At 39.6% G+C, this 21,949-nt stretch overlaps 1 protein-coding gene across 17 annotated transcripts in view; it reads right to left on the reverse strand.

Annotated features, from left to right (window-relative positions):
- LOC100700494 (focal adhesion kinase 1) overlaps window positions 1-21,949 on the reverse strand; it is a 63,141-nt gene that overhangs the window by 34,422 nt on the left and 6,770 nt on the right. For 5 of the 17 annotated variants that reach the window (XM_013275674.3, XM_013275667.3, XM_025911352.1 and 2 more), the window contains exons 1-12: window positions 13,151-15,161; window positions 8,315-8,595; window positions 8,050-8,216; window positions 5,228-5,315; window positions 4,913-4,992; window positions 4,655-4,717; window positions 4,485-4,539; window positions 3,984-4,124; window positions 3,548-3,625; window positions 1,328-1,435; window positions 587-704; window positions 140-170 (exon numbers count right to left, since the gene is read on the reverse strand). In XM_013275674.3, the coding sequence (XP_013131128.1) occupies window positions 140-170; window positions 587-704; window positions 1,328-1,435; window positions 3,548-3,625; window positions 3,984-4,124; window positions 4,485-4,539; window positions 4,655-4,717; window positions 4,913-4,992; window positions 5,228-5,315; window positions 8,050-8,216; window positions 8,315-8,595; window positions 13,151-13,223 (1,283 nt within the window). In that variant the 5' untranslated portion in view covers window positions 13,224-15,161. Of the gene's footprint in view, window positions 1-139; window positions 171-586; window positions 705-1,327; window positions 1,436-3,547; window positions 3,626-3,971; window positions 4,125-4,484; window positions 4,540-4,654; window positions 4,718-4,912; window positions 4,993-5,227; window positions 5,316-8,049; window positions 8,217-8,314; window positions 8,596-13,150; window positions 15,164-18,032; window positions 18,060-21,949 lie in introns of those variants that run through there. The other 12 variants (XM_013275665.3, XM_013275673.3, XM_013275662.3 and 9 more) reach the window with 7 other exon arrangements.

The following is a 21,949-nucleotide window of genomic DNA, read 5'->3' on the forward strand; positions in this document are numbered from 1 at the left end:
CAAAATGCGTGAAACCCATAATAACCACTCAATCAATTAAAGAAAAGATAACAGGCTCCACTGGTAAAAGAAGGAAGAAGACAGCTTGTTTTCACTTAACACAGCCCTCAACGAGCATAGAACAAATTAGCAGACTTACTTTGGTATAGATGGCAGAGCTCTGTCTCCCTCTGCAGAGACAAAATCCACAATTTAATTGGTCACAGAGCAGACTGACTTCATACTAGAGCTATGATTTCACAATTTCTTTGTAGCCATAGCTATTTTTAGGAAAGACTAGCCAGACACCATCTGGTTAATCAAAGCGACAAGCATAAAGCCTCACTAGTCACAATCAAGACTCCACCTCAGTCTGAGAGATGACTTGACAACAATTTCAATGCGGTACTATTTACAGTGTTTGCTTTTTTGTTTTAAGCTACTGTTAGGATAGAAACAATAGAAACATGACCACAATCATCATCTTTGCGCAATCTTACTGCTACAAAGCTAAAAAAACAAAAAATACAAAACCCAAACAAACAACAACAACAAAAGTGTGAAACATTAGACTATAATATAAAATCTGAACAGCTGAACATCCTACCTTTGTGGACCCTGACGATGAAGGAGTGAGTAACTGAGGAGACGAGCCGACAGTAACCGTCAATCAAGTCGGCCATGTTTTCTGCTGTAGTCAGCAATGCTGTAGTGACAGTGAGAGGCTATACGCACACACCCACAGAAGGATTAGTGTAAGAACGGGACAGAGAGCTGCTTCACAGTGACACAACGAGGGCTTTATTAGGAATAAGGCCTCCTATTAGTGCATGCGCACACACACACACACACACACAGAGTCCCATATAGATACACACATATCCCTGCTCCAATACTGTGGCAGCGATACGTTTTCTGTAAGCCTGCTGCAAACACACAGTCAATATGAAACTCAGGCTCCTCTCCTTTTTCCTGCAGCTCACCTAGTTTTTCATGCGTTTTAATATAACTTCAACTATTATGTTTAAGTAATTCTATATGTAGTCTATTTTAGAAAGTAAACAGTGACATTAGCATTCATCAGCTGGATGGAAATAATCTCTGTGACAAGTGTGATTTCATCAGCAGCCAACACAAGCAGGAAAACAACATCCACTTATTGGCATCAAGACTTTGCATTGTATGCATTTTCAATGAGAATCTAAATGAGCCACATGTTTGAGAGGAAACGCATTCAAATAGGTGTAACTCAAATTTAAACAGCAATAGGTTATACTTCACATTGAACCACATTTTTGTAACACACACAGAGAGCCAGATGAAGAGTATACAGGGTGTGTGTTTTTACCTCAGGAGCTCCGGCCACGTTCAGCTGCAGCATGCCTTTCCTGTCCTTCTCTTCCAAAGCAGAGTACTGGATGGACTGCACCTGATTAAAGTTAGCTAAGTGTGTGGGCTGCAGAGACAAAGGCAGATGCACAGTCATTAAATACATCTGGAAATAGTCAAAAAGAATCTTTAGATATTTAAAGCATAAGAATTATAAGAAATTATTCTGCATTATATCCTGTAACGTTTCAAGCAAAAATGAAAATTAATGTCAGTCAGCTTGCAGCACTGGATTGTATGGCACGCATTGTCTACCTCAAGTTTCCAGCATTGCTTACTACGAAGCACAGCATCAGTGAAACACATGGCATGTGAACTAAGTGAAAGTGTCAAAAATATGACTGCTGCACTAAGCAAACAGGAGCTTTCTCAGTGTCAAACCATGTCTAGACAGAAGGTCTCTAAGGAGGCTGTGCACAGCACTCTAAAACACTTTGGATACAGCTGCTAAAGTTTCTGTAAAGTACAGACAAAGTGACCACAACATCAGAAGATCAATACATCAAGCTTGGTTCACTGACAGATAGAAAAGCAACTTTGTAACAGACACTGCCTTTAAAATATTAAAAAAATGCAAGACTCCAGTCAGAAGAGTAGTGCAGAAAGAAGATTATCTGGTACTCATCTCGTCTGCACGAGTTGAGGTCTATAAACCTTTTCTCAGGAGGGGAAACACAACAAACGCTTGGTTTACCATTGGAAAAACTCCTACAGTATTTACTCAATAATCAAAAGAGTGACATGACTGCAGTACCTCACTTTAGCTGCACAGCGTAGGCCTACTTACATGAAGGCATGGTGTCGTAAGGATGTGCTGAACAGAGTTATTATAGTTGTGTATTTTCTAATTGGTTACTATTTTTATTAAGCTTTGACTTTCTGTCTGTAGTTTACTTTCAGTTGATTTCCCGAGTGGGCTTGTTTGCTTAGTTTAGTTTTGGTGTCACTGTTTTAACTGTCTTTTTAAATATTACTGTATGTATAGAATACACCAGAGGTAGGATTTAGGAATATCAGTGTAGGTATTAAAATAAAAAGACATAACGTTTTGAAAAAGGTTGACTCGCATTCTTGTAAATATCTCAATAAGTCTCAATAAACATGTCCATTAAAGGCTCAAGACAAGTTGTAATAACAAATGAACAAGGACTAAAACTAAGGCTATTGTTTCTATATATTTTATTTTATTTCAGTTTTCCCACTAACAAAAGCATATTAGGTTGTTTTTGAAAAGTTTATTGTTGTTTTTATCTTTGTTAACTAGAATGCTAATTTTAGTTTTTAGTTTAGTTTTAGTTAAATCTAAAAACATTGGTGCTAAAGCAAACACAAAATATAGAGAAGAACACCACAGAGTGTCAAAATTCAACTTTGAGGGCGTTTTACTGACCACCCTCTGAACAGGGCGAAGCGGCACTCCATTCCTCAGAGATATGCTAAACCTTCTGGTTTCAAAACAAGCAGACATTTTCAGCATGTGACCTCAACCCCATTAATAATTTAAGGGGTTCTGAGAGAGACAAGAACTTCTTAAAATACTAGAATTGGAAGAACTCGAGTCCACGTTAGCCAGAACGCATCGAGTCATTAAAGCAAAAGAAGCGTAAATAAACTTGTTGCTCAAAATGTGAAGTTGATCATTTATGATTAAAAAAAAAACATATTAAAGTAAAATTTCCACTTGTAGTCTCAGATTGGTGCTTTTTAAAATAAATTTTCATTAGTTATATATTCTTCAATGACTTCCTGTATTTTTACTTACTGCCAATAACAGTTAGTAATGTTATTACAGCTAGAGGTAGAGCAAGTCATCTACCAACTGGAAAGTTGGTGGATCAATTCCCCGGCTACTATAATCATGTCCTTGAGCAAGATACTTAACCCAATGCTGAAAACTATTCTGTTTTCCCAATCTAACTGTGATCTGCATGCTGTTTCCTAACTTTTTCCAATCTAACTGTCTTTACAGACCTATTCTAACTTGGACAAGTGAGGAGATGAGAGAAAGAAAAGAAAAGAAAAGAAAAGAGGCAAACCAGTAGAGGGCAGTATGGTGAACTGTTACTGTGACCTTACACCTAAGGTATACAGTAGTACACAGTACACTCTTCTAAAGAGACAGGAAAAATACAGAAGTAATGCTAACTTTCTGTGGTGAGTTGTCTGTGTGTACACTCACCGTTGAGCCCTTATCTGTGAGGTAGCTGATTCCTTCCTCTGGTCCGATAGCTAACTCTACTGATATTACCCAGCTAGACTAGAGGGGGAGGAGAGAGACAGTGCAGAAATGTACATTTTGACACATAGCTCATATTTCATCACATCGTGTACTTACACAAATTTACAAAAACTCTAATATACTCCTCTGTTTTTGATGTCTAATGGCATTTATAATAGAGTTAGGTTTGAAGTTAAAGTAACTGCTGCAGAAAATACAGCAATAAGAAGAAATACTGACACTACAAAACCTGAAATAATTAACTGTGAAAGTGAACACTACCCTGTGCATGATAAAGAAGCTCTAGCCTCCCACCTAATGACTTTGGCTATACATTAAAAACATGTCATTATTGATTTTTACATGTAACATTATCTCAATGTACCGAGAGTCCTACCCCTAAAGCGCATTTGAAGCACTCCTTGTCGAAGCGGTAGATGGGAGAAAGTATCTCAAAGAACTTGTGGATGCTCTGTTCATCATTGAGGTTAGCAAACTGCTTAAAGGTCTGCTGGATCTGCTTACGAAGAGCCTTCGGCTGATAGAGAGAGAGAAAAGGGGAAGGACATAACACTTACAAGAGTAAGGGCTTTCTGGGAAATAGCTGAGAACAAGCCAAGAAAAGCACAGCACACGACTGACAGGCCCCACTGTGAGTGACAACAGGAAGTTTAACTTAATTCCAGACAATCTGATTGATCAGACATTTAGCCAAATGTCCTTTCAGTCATCGGGTTTGTTTCCCTGCCAGTCAGCCAAACGGCCTGTCAGCTCTAACTCAGCCGATACACTATGCAGGAGTCACATGCAATTTGTGCTTTGACACCTTTGTTACCAGGAAGTGGGTAGACAGTTAGTCACTAAGTGGGTTTAGATAATTATACTAGTTTAATCTCACCTTAAGGGAGTCAAGGAGGCTTTTGGGGAAAAACCTTCTCAAACCAACATCTTTCCTGAAATGAAAGAATAGTGCCACAACATTTTTCTTTGGACTAATTTACCTCAAAATAAACAAAATTTTGGAAGCATACACTCAAGACAGCATGACATGACATAACACAGTCTTACTCTAGTAGCTCGTAGTTTGATTTCTTATCCAGGGCGTTGCCTGGCATCTCTCTGAAGAACCGCCTATATAATTCACAGAAAAGATTAACATATGAACAGGATCAACAACTAGCCTCAAGTATTCTGGACAACTTCTATATTTGGGATTTAAACATTAGCAAACACATGTGACACACTCAAGTTCATTGTGGTTTGAAGTGTATCAAATACCTAAACACCTGTAATCTGTGTGTGTGTGTCTGATGAGCGTGTTCTCACCTTATTTCCAAACAGCCCAGTTTCAGTGCAACATCTTGATCCACCTGGTCAGCTATATGTTGCATGTAATCACTCTTTACCTGAAGAGACACATGGTGTGGCAGCAGATTTTTAATAAATATAATGAGCTAAGGACTGGAAATGTCTAATAGCAGCATACATATTAGATACGACGGGCATCTTTTAAAATTATTTAAAGGCATGTCTGCCTCATTTGGACATAGCAGAAATGAGGCAATCATACAGAAGACAATAAGTGACAGAAGAAAATCAGACTAGTTTTCTTTCATTCAGTATCCTGTTGTGTGGCCTCACCTGGTGATAGAGGTAGTTGAGAGAAGGTTTGTCTTCAGAAAAATGGCTGAGATAACCTTTAGGAAAGTACCGTATCCGCAACTCATACCTGAGAAAGACAGCAACAATGTTACCAAATAACCAAATACACACACACACACACACACACACACACACACACACACACACACAAAAAAAAACCTGCACACATGCACAAACTCATAATCAAAAATGTGCAGTATCCAAGCTCAATAGTTGCCTGAGGACTAAAAACAGAAGGACAAAGCTTACACACACACACACACACACACACACTTTAAAGCAAACAATCTGGCACAGCAACAATCTTAATTTTAAAAGCTGACTCCGTTGGTCTGAACAAACTGTAGGATCATTAAATAAATATTACTTGATTAAAAAGACACTGATTTCAAAGCATACAGTTTAAAATTTTAAAAATGAGGAACCTAACATGTCACATGACATCTGATGTGACAGATTGAGGCTAGCAATTTTACAGTGGTTTGTCTCTAATTGACTAATATCTGTTGACTTGGAAACTGCTGTGGTTTTACTAACTGATAAACACTAACGTTTTATAATGTACCTTAAGGTGAAGTTAATTACAACTGTTATATTCATCAATGGGCTTTCAAAGAATTTGAAGTTTTTTTCAGGGATAATGCAGAAATATCTAAAAAAAAAAATGCATTATTTTGCATTATGTTTTATGCCATCAAAATGAACTTGAGTATTGCCTGATGATAGAGCTATTTGAATAAGAAATTCTGCTTTCTGTGAAGATGGAGAGGTTAAAGTATATGTCAGTGACAAAGCAGCACTGATGCATCTGGTAGCTTGCTTGCTTTTCTCAATCTCCGTCACTTCAACAGGATGGCTGTTTGCCAACATGTGCTTAAAACTGAGTCTCAAATTTGAAATATGTAGCCTTCTGTACTCACTACATTATGTCTCGTGGACTCGTAAGACCATAAAGAATAATGAGCTTCCTGCAGTTACACTTGCCGATAGCTATGTCACAGAAGCACCCAGATGGGCCATCATTGTTTATAGTGATATATTATCTAATGAGTGACATATTGCAGTGACTACAGGGGAGAGAAGTGGGTCAGGAGAGTAATGAGCTCCAAACTGCTCTGATGTTACAGGACTGTGGTTAGGTAGCAAGAAAATCAAGGCTGAGGACTGAATGAATAAAACATGATTGTTCTATAACAAAAAGGGAATGACAGAGGAGATAAAATGGTGTGTTTAATAGAAAAGAGGGGAACGCTGTAAAGGATGAGAGTGAACAGTGACTGAATGTAAGAGAGAGAATGAGATAAATCGCACAGGGAGTGAGAAAGGAGTGAGATAGTCAGTTCATCCCCTGGGCCACTGCTGCTGTTCTAACAATAGCTCGGCAGCAGAAACTCCTGTGGGCTTGCAGCTCTGCCGCCCTCCAAGGCAGAACTGCAACAACTGGCGGAGCTCCTCTGCTGTATGTCAGCAGTGTGAACAACTCGTTCTTGTTGAATTCATTTAAATTTAATGAGTGGGTGTAACACATCACAGCAGGACAAAGGACTGAATCTTAAGGAGAGTTAGTAACAATATCAACATCGTCCACCCAGCATCAGCACAGTTTGAATCCAGGCTATAATTGGACAGAGATGCCCTCAAATAAGCAGCAACACAGAGAACAAAATGTTAGGCAGCTGCATCAAATAAATGAGAAGAATAAGACTTTATTAATCTTAATGTAATACTAGGAAACCAAGAGTGCCAAAAACATATCCTCACTGCATGCAATGAATTCACCTTTAACAGCCCAATTTAAGTTAAGTTTTTCCTTTTTTTACTGCTTGTATAAGTAGTTTAAATAGCGATTTTAAGGTGCAGTGCTTAGTTTACTGAAACCATTAAGTGTTTTAATGGAGCCCATGTATTTGCAGCAGTCAGTTGCAGCTGTTTATTGCAATAACTCCTGTCAGAGACAAGGTGGTGTCATTTTACTTTGGTTTCTGACATTATCACAACATTGAAGAAGGAAGGTAGCTACTTATTAAACCTATGCATATTTATAGACAAGCTTTTTAAACAACAGAGACCCTTTCAACCACAAGTGAGTACTGGTGCTACTTTAGGTATCCATTGATCAATCTATCCTCATGCAAGACTGACATTACTGGCCAGTACTGGTCAATCACAGGTATATTGGAGTCACTGTAGAGGCTGTACAATATGGATAGATAAATACTAAACATTATGCAGAAAAAATATGCTTGGGTTAACTTAGAAATGTGTCATCACACTGCTCTGAGCAGAGCTGCTGAATAGAAACTGGAACGGATTCAAGCAGTTATGTTGTTAACAACCTTGGCATATCTTAGCACGGTGTGCAGTTTGCCCTAAAAAAAAATTTGAGGAAACTGGAAAAGTGAATGCCAAAAGAAGCAAATGAACAATATCTGAAAGCATTTCCTTAAGAAACTAAAGACTTGACACATCTCAACTGAAAATCAGCGGCAATTATCATATGAAGTGATGAATCCAAGTTTGTTGTCAGTATGTACAGATGAGATCAGGAGAGAGGTATAACAGTGACTGTTTACAGCCAATCAGTGAAACATGTTTAAAGCTCTGTCATGGTTTGAAGCTCCATTTCAACCCGTGGTGTTCATGGAAATATGATTGAAGAAAAGTACTGTTAGATATTGATCCACCATGCAGCACCATCTGAGCACCATCCTCAGTGGGTGAGCAGGTGACCATATGCTATATGAAATAGTAGAAATGAGCAGTGGGCGCTAAGCACAAAACACAGAATCTTATAGTTTTACCTCCACTCTTCTTGCGGGTGCTGTTTTTCATATTTCTCCCTCACATGAGACACACCCAAATCAGGGTGTAACCAGTGGAGAGCGTCCGAGCGCAAGTGGGTCAGACGGAGACCTAAAGAGGCAACACAGCGCAGTTTGTGGATCTCTGCTATCTTCTGGATTACACCCTGTGGAAACAAATGGTTGGATGAAGAAAAAGAAAAGCGAAAATCAGGGAAATAACAACAATACCGAACTATGCAGGTAAGAAACGTGTGCACGTTACCCTGACGTCTGTAGCATCTCCGTGCCTGATATTGCTAGCCCATGTACATGGTTCGCTGTTAGTCTCAAAGTAATGGAAGATCTTAAGAACGCGGTCCATGGAGCCCGGGGGTCTCTCTAGACCTCCAGCAGAACCACTGGTGCTGGGTACACCGGGCATTCCAGACCGGGATTTAACCCCGCAACCACCCGCAGACGAGTGGTTGAGGTTGGGTTCCAAGTAGGAAGACGATGCCATGCCTGACTCGGATGCTCCTGCTAGGGCTAACTGGCCATCATATTCTGAAAAGAAGACAGCAACACAGTAAAGACCCGGTACTCGAATCAACTGGTATTCTGATTTAAAACGGAGTCGGTTATCATATGAATGAAGAAAGCACTGCACACGTTAAATGAAAAGGAAAATTTGGAATTTGGATTTAGAGTTGGAGCTAATGAAGTCTCAGTTCTTCACATAAACATTTTTACTAAAAAATCCTAAACCAGGGGGAAATTAGGCAGCTAAAGTGGACAACTGCTAAATCAACCAGGCAGACAGCTTTTAGACCAGGGGTGCCCAATCCCAGTCCTCGAGAGCTACCGTCCTGCAGCTTTTAGATGCATCCTTGTTCCGACACACCTGAATCAAATGAATGGCTTGTTATCAGGCCTTTGCCAAACTTGATGGCATGCTGAAGAGGTAATCAAACCATTTGATTCAGCTGTGTTGGAGTAGGGATGCATCTAAAAGCTGCAGGATTGTAGCTCTCGAGGACTGGGATTGGGCACCCCTGTTTTAGACTATCAGCAAGTGGCTTGGTCATTCAGTCCCACCTGCAGCATAGCATAGATGGAGTCTATGCTAAGCTGCATAGACTCCATCTCTCTATTGTGGTGTTTCCTAAAATCTAAAAGCTGTATGAGAATAATTAAACTGTTCTGGAAAAACTGGTGCCAGCTAAAAATGGCTTTGGCTCATTTTACAGAAGCTTTTTCAAGTAGCGGTGCATCAATTTGAGTTGCAATATTTCAGCATTGACAGCTCATCCTACATGATCACGATCCTGACAGTAACCATAATTTTTCCTTAAGTCCCATACCTCACAAAGTGGAAAGTGACAAACATTAAAACAAAAAAGATGTTTACCTGCTGTGATCAAGGATTTTAATTATAGATTTATCCAAAGATAACAAGTGTCTCAATAGCTGCCCTGATACCAATATATAAATCACAGAATATCATAAGTACAATGCAGATTTCGCGTTTCCAAATTCAAAATGACAATATGAGCACAATAATAAACTTTACTATCAAAAGGAGGCAGACACAGTAATAAACCAGGCTACAATAAAAATGCTGGCTTGTCTACTAAACAAATGTAAACAAGTTATTGTCTCTCACTCTTATTTCACCCAATATCCTTTTTTATAAGTTGCTGATTTGTTTCTGGTTCGACAGTATTTTTGTGCATGACACCCCCACCCCCCGATGCTTCCTGTGTCACACTCTCACTTCCTGGACATCCCCGCAGGCTTTTGTTGAGTCATCACCACTGCAAGGACTGGTTTCAGCTGACTGTGATTTCTGGCTATCACGTGGCAACAAATTAGGCACAAGTGGTGCGAATCAAAATTACTTCACAGCTCATTTCCAGTATTTAAAGTGTAATCTTTGACAAAACGTGAAAGTGATCTGTATCATTAACATCTACCAGATGCTGGATCACAGGCAGATTATTTCCTATCGATAAGAACCGAAGCAGAGACAGACTTATGGAGACTGAATGGTGGAGATACAAGTTGTTTCAGCACTTTTAACCCATTTGACCTGCAGCTGGATAGAAACATTTATTCTTCCCTCACTGTGAATCCAGGGTTTAGCCACAGCTAAAGAAAATTGGCTTTTTGCGTTAAAATTTGTGGTTTTTTTAAATCATTTTTCAATGAGAGGGGGTTGATTTGCTCAATGATAACCTCTGTTCGCTCAGAAGATTGCTGTATTTTCTTTTGCACACATTTTTTCCATATTGGTGGTATTAAAATCACAACCTTTCCACGACCAAAGAAGTCCCAAAACTGATATGCTACCTAGATTACATCATGCTGTACGAGGTTGTATTCTGAATAGGTAAAATGCTCATGGTGTACTTGTAATGCATATAGGTCAGTGTAAAAATGGTCAACCAACAAATCCTCAAGGCACGAATAAAGTAGATTAGTAGATCAGATTATAAATGCCCCTCTTACTGTCATCATCCAATTATAATTTTACTTCTGGTATTAGGATTATTACGGGGCCTGTCACAATCCCCAATAATCCCATTAATAATACCACCTTCTTTTCATAACTGCTGAATTTATTTGATGAAATCCAGATAGATAAGTTAAAGGTAAAACATTTCGTTGCACATAATAAATATATTAGTGAGGTTTTGCAGCAAAGAACCTTTATAATCCCTCCACTGTTACTCTGACAGCAGCTGAAATTTGAAGTTTCATAAGGAGATATATGCAAATCAGCTCTGCTTGATGCTTCAAAATTCCAGGCTTTCTGAACCATTCCTTGTAAAGTATCAACCCTGCATTTTAAAGTACAGGTATGACAAACCATTTGCTGACATTGCTCATGAAATGCTTTTGGCATATGCATCTTCTCAGTTTAGTTTACTGTGCATGTTCACTGACTGAAATTACGTTAGAATGGTTTGCTGGGGTTTTTTCTTTCCTCTTTGGTTGGATATTGTGTAACTGGGTGAGCAAAGCAATGTCTTTTGTATTTTTAGTGGTGGTAAATATACACTAAAAACTCTCTTAGTGCAAACCCCTGTACAGACTGTTAGCCCAGAAAGAGTTGCAGATGCAGCTGCCCAGCATATCTTCAGTTGTTTTATCAGCACTAGCTCCAGCTTTCGTGCCTTGTCTCAGAGGGACATGTTAAAAAATGTATTGGGGGCATTATTTTGACTGCAACTTATTTTTACATGTAAGCAACTGCAGCATTTTAGCTGCAGAATCACAAACCAAAGTCTGCCGTCTGCTGCTTTCACTCGGTCAGTCGGTAATCAGATTAGATATTAAGTGTTGGAGCATCGTAACACACATAAAACACAGGAGCAAAATCACCTACATGCACCGATACCCTAAATACTACATACAGCTTTGCTAAATCCTGCTGGAGAAGTAAGCATACCTTCATTTCAGTGCACACATACAGCCACTTTATGATCCTCATACTCTTACATCACATGTAACTAGGAAATTTAGTATGAGAAGACATGTATATAATGCACGATAGGTTGGAAAAAAAAAATACTATAATGTATCGTTACAATAATTATATTAACACACACACACACATATATATACATACACACTCACTCAGTGACAATTAGGGCACTTCATTACACGTATGGCTCTAAATGCAAATTAATAACCGTTTTAAAATAGGTGCCCTACACAACATAAGGTAAATGACATCATCTCTCATTTCCACCAATCTCTGCTCAGTGCAATTGCACTAAATTCCCACATGCAAGCCCTCCCACACACACAAGCGTGAAGACATGAATCAAATCAACTAGGCCAAGTAGACAGCCAGGAGGGGTGCGGGCAGCTTCCAGACCCACCGCCCGCGCTCTCAGTGGGGCTCCACTGACTGACAGTAAGCCTGTTGAACCACAGAAGGCTGGAGTTGAGCTCAGTCCCACAGCAGCAGCAGCTGGAGGACTGTTTATCTCCTTTTCTAACGGGTATCTGGGTTACTAGGGTTAGAACAACCCTGGGGAAGCAGAGGCTTGCCATCGCCATCTCTCTACCATCGCCTTTCTCTTTTCCTCCTCCTCAGTTGTTCACATCTCTCACATCAAGCCTATCTTTCTGAAGTTTTTAAATTTTTTTCCATTTACTTCCACTTCTCATGTATCAAAACTCCCAAAAGCTTCTTTCCCCATGCTTTCACTCTTCATCTACTCTTTTCTTCTCACCCTCTTAAACACATCCCTTCTCCCTTCTCTCATACTTACAGACCTTTTAGCCACTGCCTTCACAAGTCCATTTGATCCTCCTGTCCTATTGAACCACCTCTCCTCCTTCCTCCCTCTCATCTTTCTCTCATCTTCAATTTCCTCTGCTTCCCCCCCCCCTCCACGTATTTCTCTCGCTTTTACTTCCAAGGATACGCATAATCTACATTAGACTGAGGAGCAGACGTGTGAAGGCTAAACATTAGTTGCAAATATTTCAACAGTTTAATACTGACAAAAAACAACCATATATACTACTTGAAGACTCGGAGCACTTTATACAACATGTCTCATTCACATAAGCACTTTTTAAAAATCTGTTTCTATCTAACACTCACACTCCAATCAGTGCATCAGGAGCAACTTGTTGTGTCTTGCAAGTACAAATACAGCAACCCAGGTTTGACTCAAGTGCTGTAAACATGGACTGACATACACTCTCATTAGAGAGCGTCGGCAACTAACTAAGTTAAGTTCAGCCATTGTCGAAACTGGACCTGATGTGTAACAAATTCTGACAGCAAACAGAAACAGTATAGATCATTTTGTCTGTAGCATACTATGAAAACACCCAAAGCTCAGTGTGATGAAAAGTACAATTCAGCTTGTTCAGGATACCTATATCCAGTGGCAAACACAATCATTTACCATATATGCACCTAATGAAAGAACAGTGCACTGCATTCAAGAATAGTCGATACTGCATCATCAATTATTATGGATTTAATATTATATTATATTCATAAAGAGCGAGAATTAAGTGAAATAAACAGCAGAAAGTACTAACTAGACAAATGCATGCTATACATCTTCTACTGATGCTTCTTAGTACCTACTTGGTAAGGGGTGCTGTGCATAAATGCACCCCCCCTTGGTCCAGCAGAGAGGGATGCAGCCGCTGCTCTCCATTTGTACTGTAGGGGGAGCAATTCCAGGTGTGGCCACGGGGCCCAGACAAAACTACTGGGCCCTAAAAACAGCATAGAGCCTATGACTAGGGGCAGTTCCTCATTTGGCTTTATGCAACAATAAAAAAGATTCCAGGTAGATAAATCTGAAGACACCTGTTTCAAAAAAAAAAATCAACAAGATGCGAAAAACAGTGGGAATTTGTTGTGTTGGTGACTGGAGTCTTTTTGGTAAAAAGCTTATTGATTGTAAAAAAAATAATTCCAGAATTGAAAGAAATGCCAGTAAAGGAAATAAACTAATAGGAGGAAATAAAGAGTGTCAAATATCTTTTGTACTGAGGACACATCAAACAGAGAAAACACTGGCTGGCTTGCTGTCTATGCTGTAGCAGTCACTACATTAGACAATGCTGCGCTACAAGTGCAGCTGATAGAGAAGATCCAATAGCTTTTAAATAATACTGACACAGAGGTCCATCAGGGCTTCTTCTGCATAATAATCTAATTTATAAATATTTAATGTCTAATATTTGGTGAGAAAATCCAAGCTCCAATCACAAGACTGCAACTCATTTCTCCACAGCTTTTTGAAACATTACTCCACTTCAGGAGTCATCAACTTGGATTCCTGGTCTTAGTAATCAGCCGGTCTGACTCTTGCCATGTCCTTTCACCCAGAAAATTTTGCAACGTAATATGTAACGATCCTCTGTCAGGAAGCTCTTTCACCCCAAGGAGATTGAGCCTCTGAGCGTAGAGATAATTCAGTAATTTGCTCAAGGACACTTCAGTGGAAGCTTCCAGAAAAAGATACTCATGACTGATGATTTCCTTCCCTGTTAGGCCATCCTGCAGGCCAATAAATCCCCATAAAATATCAAATTCAGGTCATCGGTAGGGAGTTAGTGATCCAATATATCAATCCTTGATAATATAGTCAAAGGTTTCTTTCCTGCAGCCATAAATCTTCAGCCACCGGGGTTTGGCATTACACGTCAAATTTCCAGGATACAAAATAAAAGTGACAGCCCTCACTGGATACGTAGGACTCCATAAAATCACATCAAACGATCATTTTCCAAAGGAAGGTAGTAGTTCTGTTCTGTAAATCCACAATGCTGTCCAGAGGGGATGGCAAAGCAGATCACAGCAAGGAGACCATCAGTGAAAAAAGACACAAAAATGTAGGGCACAGAAAATGAGCCTAGTGAGGGAGAGGAAAATAAGAGTGACTGAAGCAAGGGGGATAAAGAAAGAGCAAAGACATAAAGCTGAAATAAATAAAAATTAGAAAAATGAGATACAGTTAGAATTAAAGATGAGTGGAAAAGAACATTTTGAGATGGCGGGAAAAAAGAGAAGAAATAAAGTGAGCGGAATGATGAAAGAGAAGCAGAGAAACCTCAGGGAGCAGCTGAGCCTCACGTCCTCCAAAGCTTTCCCACAATGCTCAGAGCCAGCAGGAGTTAACCAGGTCAGAGCAGGTATCTGACGCTAGAGCGGGACATAAGTGAATGAAGAAAAAAAAGAAGAACATGATGGAAGTAGGACTACAAAAAGGAAAAAATATTTAGCAAGAGCAGGTTTGATGCTGTAAATCCATTTCGACGTCAGGCAGCGGCGTGTTGCTTAGTCTTTCTTCTGTGGCGGCGGAAGAGAAGCGAAAGCAGCTACAACATAACTTCCAACCTCTCTCTCACACACAGATACACCCAAACACATGCACGCGCGCACACAGACTGCTCATCCAGCAAAATCTTTATGAGTGAACCGAAAAGCGTGAAGATCAGACTGAGTATAAGCCAAAAAGGGTGTATTAGAGTTCCCATATGTGTGTGTGTGTGTGAGAGAGAGAGCGAAATGCATAGGAAATATGAAATCAAAGTGACTGCATGTATTGTCAGCAAAAAGTGAGAGTGCGCGTCTGTGAGCCAAGTGTTTCTCCTCTGCTGTGTTTTAGGTTTAAGCTGCTGCGACCACGCTGCGAAAAAGCTGCTCGGGTTGCTAACAGGCACAACCATGGAGGGGAGGGGGATGTTGGTGTGTTTGCAGAGGTGTGCGTGTGTGTAAGGGGGGAGGGGGGGCCACAAGGAAGAGAAGCAGGAAGAAAGATAGATATAAACATTGTAAATGAGACTTGATGCAGTGGAAAGTAGGTGAGCTGATTGGACAGAATGCTAAAAAGGACCCGGTGACTTTAATAAATAGGAATTCATATGAACACACAAACCTGTCACACACACACACACACACCCACGGTTTTACCAAGATTAGTGATTAGCCACTGAAAACACACATTCCACTCTCCTACCACTTACGACACTTGTTTGTCTACATTTCTCTACACCATCCCTCCCCCTTTGACTCTGCAGCCCTCAGTAGGTCTATACTGCCCTCTGTCCACGCTCTCCTCCTCTCCACACATATTTCACCTGCTCCTGCAGCCTGCAAGCTTCACTGGCAGCAGAGCACTCCAACATTCAATCCCTCTAATGTGACAGCGCACAAGATGTTGTGAACGCTTTACAGCTAAGCTTCTAGTGGCTAAGCGCTGCAAGCAATTACTCACAGAGTATGCCCAGCCACACAGGAAACGTGTTTAAATGCTAGGATGTCTACTTTACTTTTTTTATTGAATAAAAAAAAACAAACTAAATAGAATAGCACAAAATGTTTTGTTAGTTAATTCTGCAAATATATCAAAAAATGTAACTTTTTGTGTTTAATATTCAGAAAAACAATTATTACAATAATTTCACAAATTTATTTTGTCTTTTTGACATACGTGTTCCCACTTTTCAGACCATCACAGTTATCGCCACTTTATTAGGTATACCTGATTAAGACGCTTAATTAATGTAATGTCAACAGAGGCTACTGAAGTTCAAACTGAGCACCAGGATGGAAGCAGAAGCCCACATCGAATGCCACTCGTATTAGCTAAGAACAGGAAACTGAAGCTACAATTCACTCTCGCTTCCATCAACAGAATAATGGAAAAAAAAATGGCCTGAACTGACGAGCCTCTATTTTTGATGCAATATTCAGTCGGCTAGGTAAAAACTTGGCGTGCCCAACATGAAAGCACGGATCCATCATGCTGTGTATCAAAGGTTCAGGCTGCTGGTTGTGGTGCACAGTAATGGTTGTCGTACCAACTGACTGAGCAATGTTTAAAAACCACATCCGACCTGAGAATTGCTGCTGACCATGTCCATCCCTTTATGACCACAGTGTGCCCATCTTCTGATGGCTGCTTCCTCAGATTAAGACATCACATCACAAAGCTCAAATCATCTCAAACTGATTTCTCCATAACATAAGTTCACTGGCAACCACAGTCACCAGATTTTAATCCAGTAGAGTACCTTTGGGATGTACTGGAATGGGATATTCACATCATAGATATCTGCAGCCACTGAGTCATTATGAACCCAAATCTCAGAGGAATGTTTCCAACGCCTTGTTGAATCTATGACACAAAGAATTAAGCCAATTCTGAAAGCGAAAGGGGGTCCTAGCCTGTACTAGCAAAGTGTGCGTAACTAATGCAGTGGCCAGTGAGTGCATTTGTAAAACGTCATTTAAAACAAAGGTACAAAGGCTCTGAATGCATGCTGTGCATCAAGTACAAACAGAGAGGAGAAAGTGTAATGCTGCTACTGCAAAGAAATGACTCGGGATCTTTCTGTTTTATGTTTTTTGCATATCAGTATTTGACTGTTAAAGGACAGAAATTGTGTTCCAAAAGAGTTATAGAGGGAGTTTACCCTGTGCCATTATCGTCCACGAAGGTTACATTCTGCCAGTCTGCTCACTGGATGGTTTATTGTTGCCATTTTCCAGCAAACTGAGGAAGCTTCATGTGATTACAGGTTTGTGCTAACTTCAACTTTAGCATTAGAGAATTCCCAGAGTTAAGAAATGTAAATTTTGTTTTGGTCTTTCTCAGCTCCGAATATTCAGCATCCTGCTTGAAGACATACAGTAGGATCAACAGTTACCTAGCAACAGCTATGGAGAGATAATGGTGCTAAGGGCTATAAAATATCTCATCTATACCTCTAAAATTATTCCGCTCAACTTCAAACTGCTCCGTGATGCAGTAACGCTGGCCTTGTTTAAGTTCGGGATAATATCAAATAACATCTGATTTAAAAATAAAAAGGAAAAAGCAGAACAGCAACTCTGTACAAGTGCACTAAACCAAACTATGTACAATATCCACTTTTATTCAACAAAGGTTGCAAAAGGAAAGTATAAAGCTGATATAACCATTCTTGTACTGTATACTTCACATATTAACCTGCACTGTTATACTGGCTTTAAACATTTTACATGATTTAAACAATGTTTAAAATAAAGCCTGACTGATATATTTTGGCCAAATAATGGTAAATCTTTACCATTATTGAACAGAGAAGGATGTTTGGAGTAATTTACAAATCATGTCATAGTTTTTCCAGCAGCATATGCTGCAGCATATGTAACATCACAGCTGAGCAGGGCGACGAAACTAATTTGCTCACCAGTTTGTGAAATAAAAAGCTAGAAAGTTAATAAAGAAAGGGTTCCACGATTTTACTTTTTTTGATAGAACATGAGTATGTATTTAAAAAATACACATCTAGGAAATTTGACAATACCTTGATATTACAATTTTTTTTTTACTTTCACAAGTAAAACTCAATCTCAGAATTGATTACTAAACTCTTTAAGAAGCAGTACTTTTTTAATTCCTATCATTAGTTGACAGAAAATGGACACAATACCTTCATATATTGAAAACAATTAAAACTGTACTCACCGGCATAGTATGATATTCTGGAAATGTCTGCGAAAAGAAAGAGATAGAGAGAAAAAAGAGGTCTTACTTTGATAAATTTGTGAAAATGACTCAGTGACTTACATCCTGAATAATTCTCGCTACAGCCCTCAGCTGTACGTGGGGTAGAGATTATCTAAAACTTGTCTGTGGCTAAAACAACAAAATTAGCACATTTTAAAGCCATTTTTCTCTGCATCCCATGCAGTACATGACAGAAGATAAATTTTCATGCATGGATAACTTGAAACTACTTTCACATTTCAGAGTTACTGTACACCAGAATAAAGAAAAATAAATTAAGAAATAAAAGAAGATAAAACGACAGATAACAAAGGTTTCACCAGAGAGGATGCTGATTACGCCAAAAGTCCCGATTTAACTGAATAAAATTCCCATTTTAATTCTGAACACACAAAAATGAATTTCTAATCATGCTATTCACATTCACTGCTTTACACGTTTGTCAGCACTGAGCACACAGCAGCAGTGATGAGTGAAGAGGATTTGATGTGAGCTGCGTTCCAGACAGATGGAGTGAGGTGAGAATCATGACTTGGCAGAATATATCTACGCTGTCATGCTATAATAGCTTCACCTCCAGCTCACATTCAAATCTCAATCTGTCCCCTGACCTCTCTGCCTGCCGCTCCTCTCTCCCATACTTTCACTCTCTAGATTCTCATACAACAATGAAACCAAACTGAGCATTATGCAGAAATGTCCAACACTCTGAAGCTAAGCTGCCATCGGTTACTAAGCAACAGACAACAGGACTGTGGTGCTAATAAGGATGCTGGGGCTTTGTCTTTACAATACATGTAGAGAAAAAAAAGGTTAGTCCTACTTCCATACAGTCTTATGTTACTGTGCATCAACTTGAAGCACATCAGGGTTCAGGTATGTACTGTGTTACATTCCCTCTAGAAAATTGTGTTGAGAAGCACATCACCAACCTGCATTTAATAAAGCTATAACCAATTAAACCAGGATGAGTAATTGTTGGCTTCATTAAATCATTTTTAAGCTGGAGGTGTGCACTGATTCAATCTTAAGGACTCACTTTAGGCTGTGTACAAGCTAAATATTTTTATTTTTACCAGTTGCACAAAGGAATTAGATGAAGTGGCCACAGATGGAAAACAGCTAAATCATTTTTAGTTGGTACAACTTCTTAGTGAACACCTGAGACAAGAGAGAATAAGTGTAAGAGACTGGTAACAGAAAAGGCATAATTTACAGTTTCATTCAAAGACAGATGCAAACACTGTCTGCTATTAGCAGAAGACAAATATGTTCATTTTCAATTGGCAACAAACAACATGTAATACTGTGATAAGAACTTAATGTAATTAGTATGAATATGGTACTGGAACATGTGTCAATATCTTTTTGTAATACGCTGTCAGACAACCTAACTGTTTTACAAAAACATATTTCAAAATGAAATAAATGCAACACTAATAATACACTGTATGTAGAATGTGGAAGATGTAGCCATAAGTTCATGAAGTCTCATTTTGAAGCCCTGAAGCCTTCCACTGTCACAATTGTGCAGTTTTAAAACTGGAAATTTAAGACTACACTCATACAAAGCAGGCTCACCCTAAAGCATGTCCTGCCTGATTATTCTTTTTTATCTCTGATAAAGACCATAATTTACCAAATAAGCATCATCTTTTATTTAATAAGACCTGAGCCTAGCAATTGCAAACGTAAACTAATTAGGAAAGTGTTTACTGAGGTCAAACATCAGGGAAGCCAGAGTTGTTTTCCCACCTACTTCAATAAAGCCTGACTTGTTTTTTCACTAGAGTCACCTCCTGAGGCTTTTCAGTGCTGGCTTTACTATTTAATCTATCATTTGAATAAAATCTGTGGTATTAAAGCTAAGATCTTTAGTAAACTGCGCTTACTCACAATTCTGACATAAATAAACTGCAGTATAGCATGTACTGTACTGCTATACAGAGGAAGAAGGTGTATGCTTTGGTGGCCTCAGGAATACTTTTTGTGGATGATGTAGATCTTTTGGCTTCATCAGACATCTACCTCTGGCTCACACTGGGGTGGTTTGCAGTCGAGTGTGAAATGGCGGGAAGGACAGTTAGCACCTCTAAGTCTCGATCCACGGTTTTCAGCCAGAAAAGGTGTGGAGTTCCCTTTCCAGGTCACAGAGCTGCTCTCCCAAATGGAGAAGTTTATTGGGGTCTCTTTCACAAGTGAGAGGAGAGTGGAGTGGGAGATTGACAGATGGATCGGTGTGGATTGGCAGCGATGCAGATGCTTTACTAATCTGCCGTGGTGAAGACAGAGCTGAGCGTGAAAGTGAAGCTGTCGATTTATCGGTCGATCTATGTTCCCTGACCTCACCTACGGCCACAAGTTCTAGGTAGAGACTGAAAGAATGATATTAGGAACACAGGCGGTGAAAATGAGCTTCCGCTGAAATAACATTGGGCTCTCCCTTTAGGACAAGGTAGGGAATTTAATCATTCAGGAGGGGCCCAGTGCAGAAACGCTTCTTTTCCACATCGGGGCATCTGAATAGGGCATCACAAAGGTGTTTTCGGCATGTCCTACTAAAAGGAGTCTCTCATACAGTCCTAGGACATACTCTCGGCTGGCTTGGGAACACCTCAGTGTCCTCCTGCACTTGTCACCAGTTAAAGGGCAGAAAATAGGATGGATGGATGGATGGATAAATGGATACCGTGTAATAACTTACCATGGATTCCAATAAGTTACATTTTATGGTGTGTTTTTATTACTTTTCATTGGTTCACTGATGCTCAGAGTATGCTCTACCACTTTACACACAGTAATTTCCTGTAAACACATAATCCTGTTTGTTCCTGCCAGAGTTGAGTCCAAAGCGCTGGCTACAAGTAGCATGCTGTTACAAAAAGCAGCACAACACCAATCCTGGCATTATTCTCCGCTCTACCTCACACCGAGTGTAATATTCACTACCGATAAATGCAACATGGAGGATTGTCAGCAATTTAAAGCCAGAACTGGCAGTACATTCAGCAAAGAACGCCAAAGGATTAAGGATGTATCGAAATGTTTCTTGACATTTAAAAATATACATCAAAGACTAATATCCCGAACCGCCACTGCTCTTTAAAATTTGATATATACAGCTGCACCTATTTTAAATATTTACCGTATGCATGGCAACATTAGTACAACACAGACACAAAACATCTTCATATGTAGTTCAAGAGACTTGTCTTTGTCATGAGAAATGATTAAAATCCAAATCGAACTTTTTAAATCCACAAATAATGCCCCCAGACTAGAGCCTGCTAGAGATGATACATCTGTCACTAGAACCACTGAAGACATTTTCAGTTGCATAAACACACTTCAGCGCTTCTCCTTCCTACTCTGTCATATATGCTCCCTCATGCTCTCGGCCCCTATTCTTCTGCTTTCCCACTCAGAGTAAAAAAGTTATTGCCTCTGGCTGTAAATCGCAGAGGCTACACCAGTTGACACCATGCTAAGGGCATTGCACAACTCCATTCTCATCATGAAAACAACAACAGCCTTTTGCACTGATCAGCCTGTCAGAACACAGTACAACAGAATAGCAGGGAACAGAACTGAGTGCAGCATCAGAGCAGTCACCACAGTGGCAGCTAAGGCTTTAATGAGGTAGTTGTCCCTGTACGTAGCAGCTATAAAAAATGTTTATTGTAGTATAGAGACCACAAGGAAGGGAAGTTCTCATTTACACCAGAGCAGTTTTTCACATCTGGATTTTTAATGTTAAACAGAAAAAATGAAGATTTGCTGACGTCACAAAGCTTAAGTTTTCTTCACCTGAAACACTTATGTAGTAGCCTTTATAGCCTACCCATAGAACACAGACCAACAGAAGCCAGAGAAGC

The sequence above is a fragment of the Oreochromis niloticus genome, linkage group LG11 (assembly GCF_001858045.2).
Source record: "Oreochromis niloticus isolate F11D_XX linkage group LG11, O_niloticus_UMD_NMBU, whole genome shotgun sequence".
NCBI lineage: Eukaryota > Metazoa > Chordata > Actinopteri > Cichliformes > Cichlidae > Oreochromis > Oreochromis niloticus.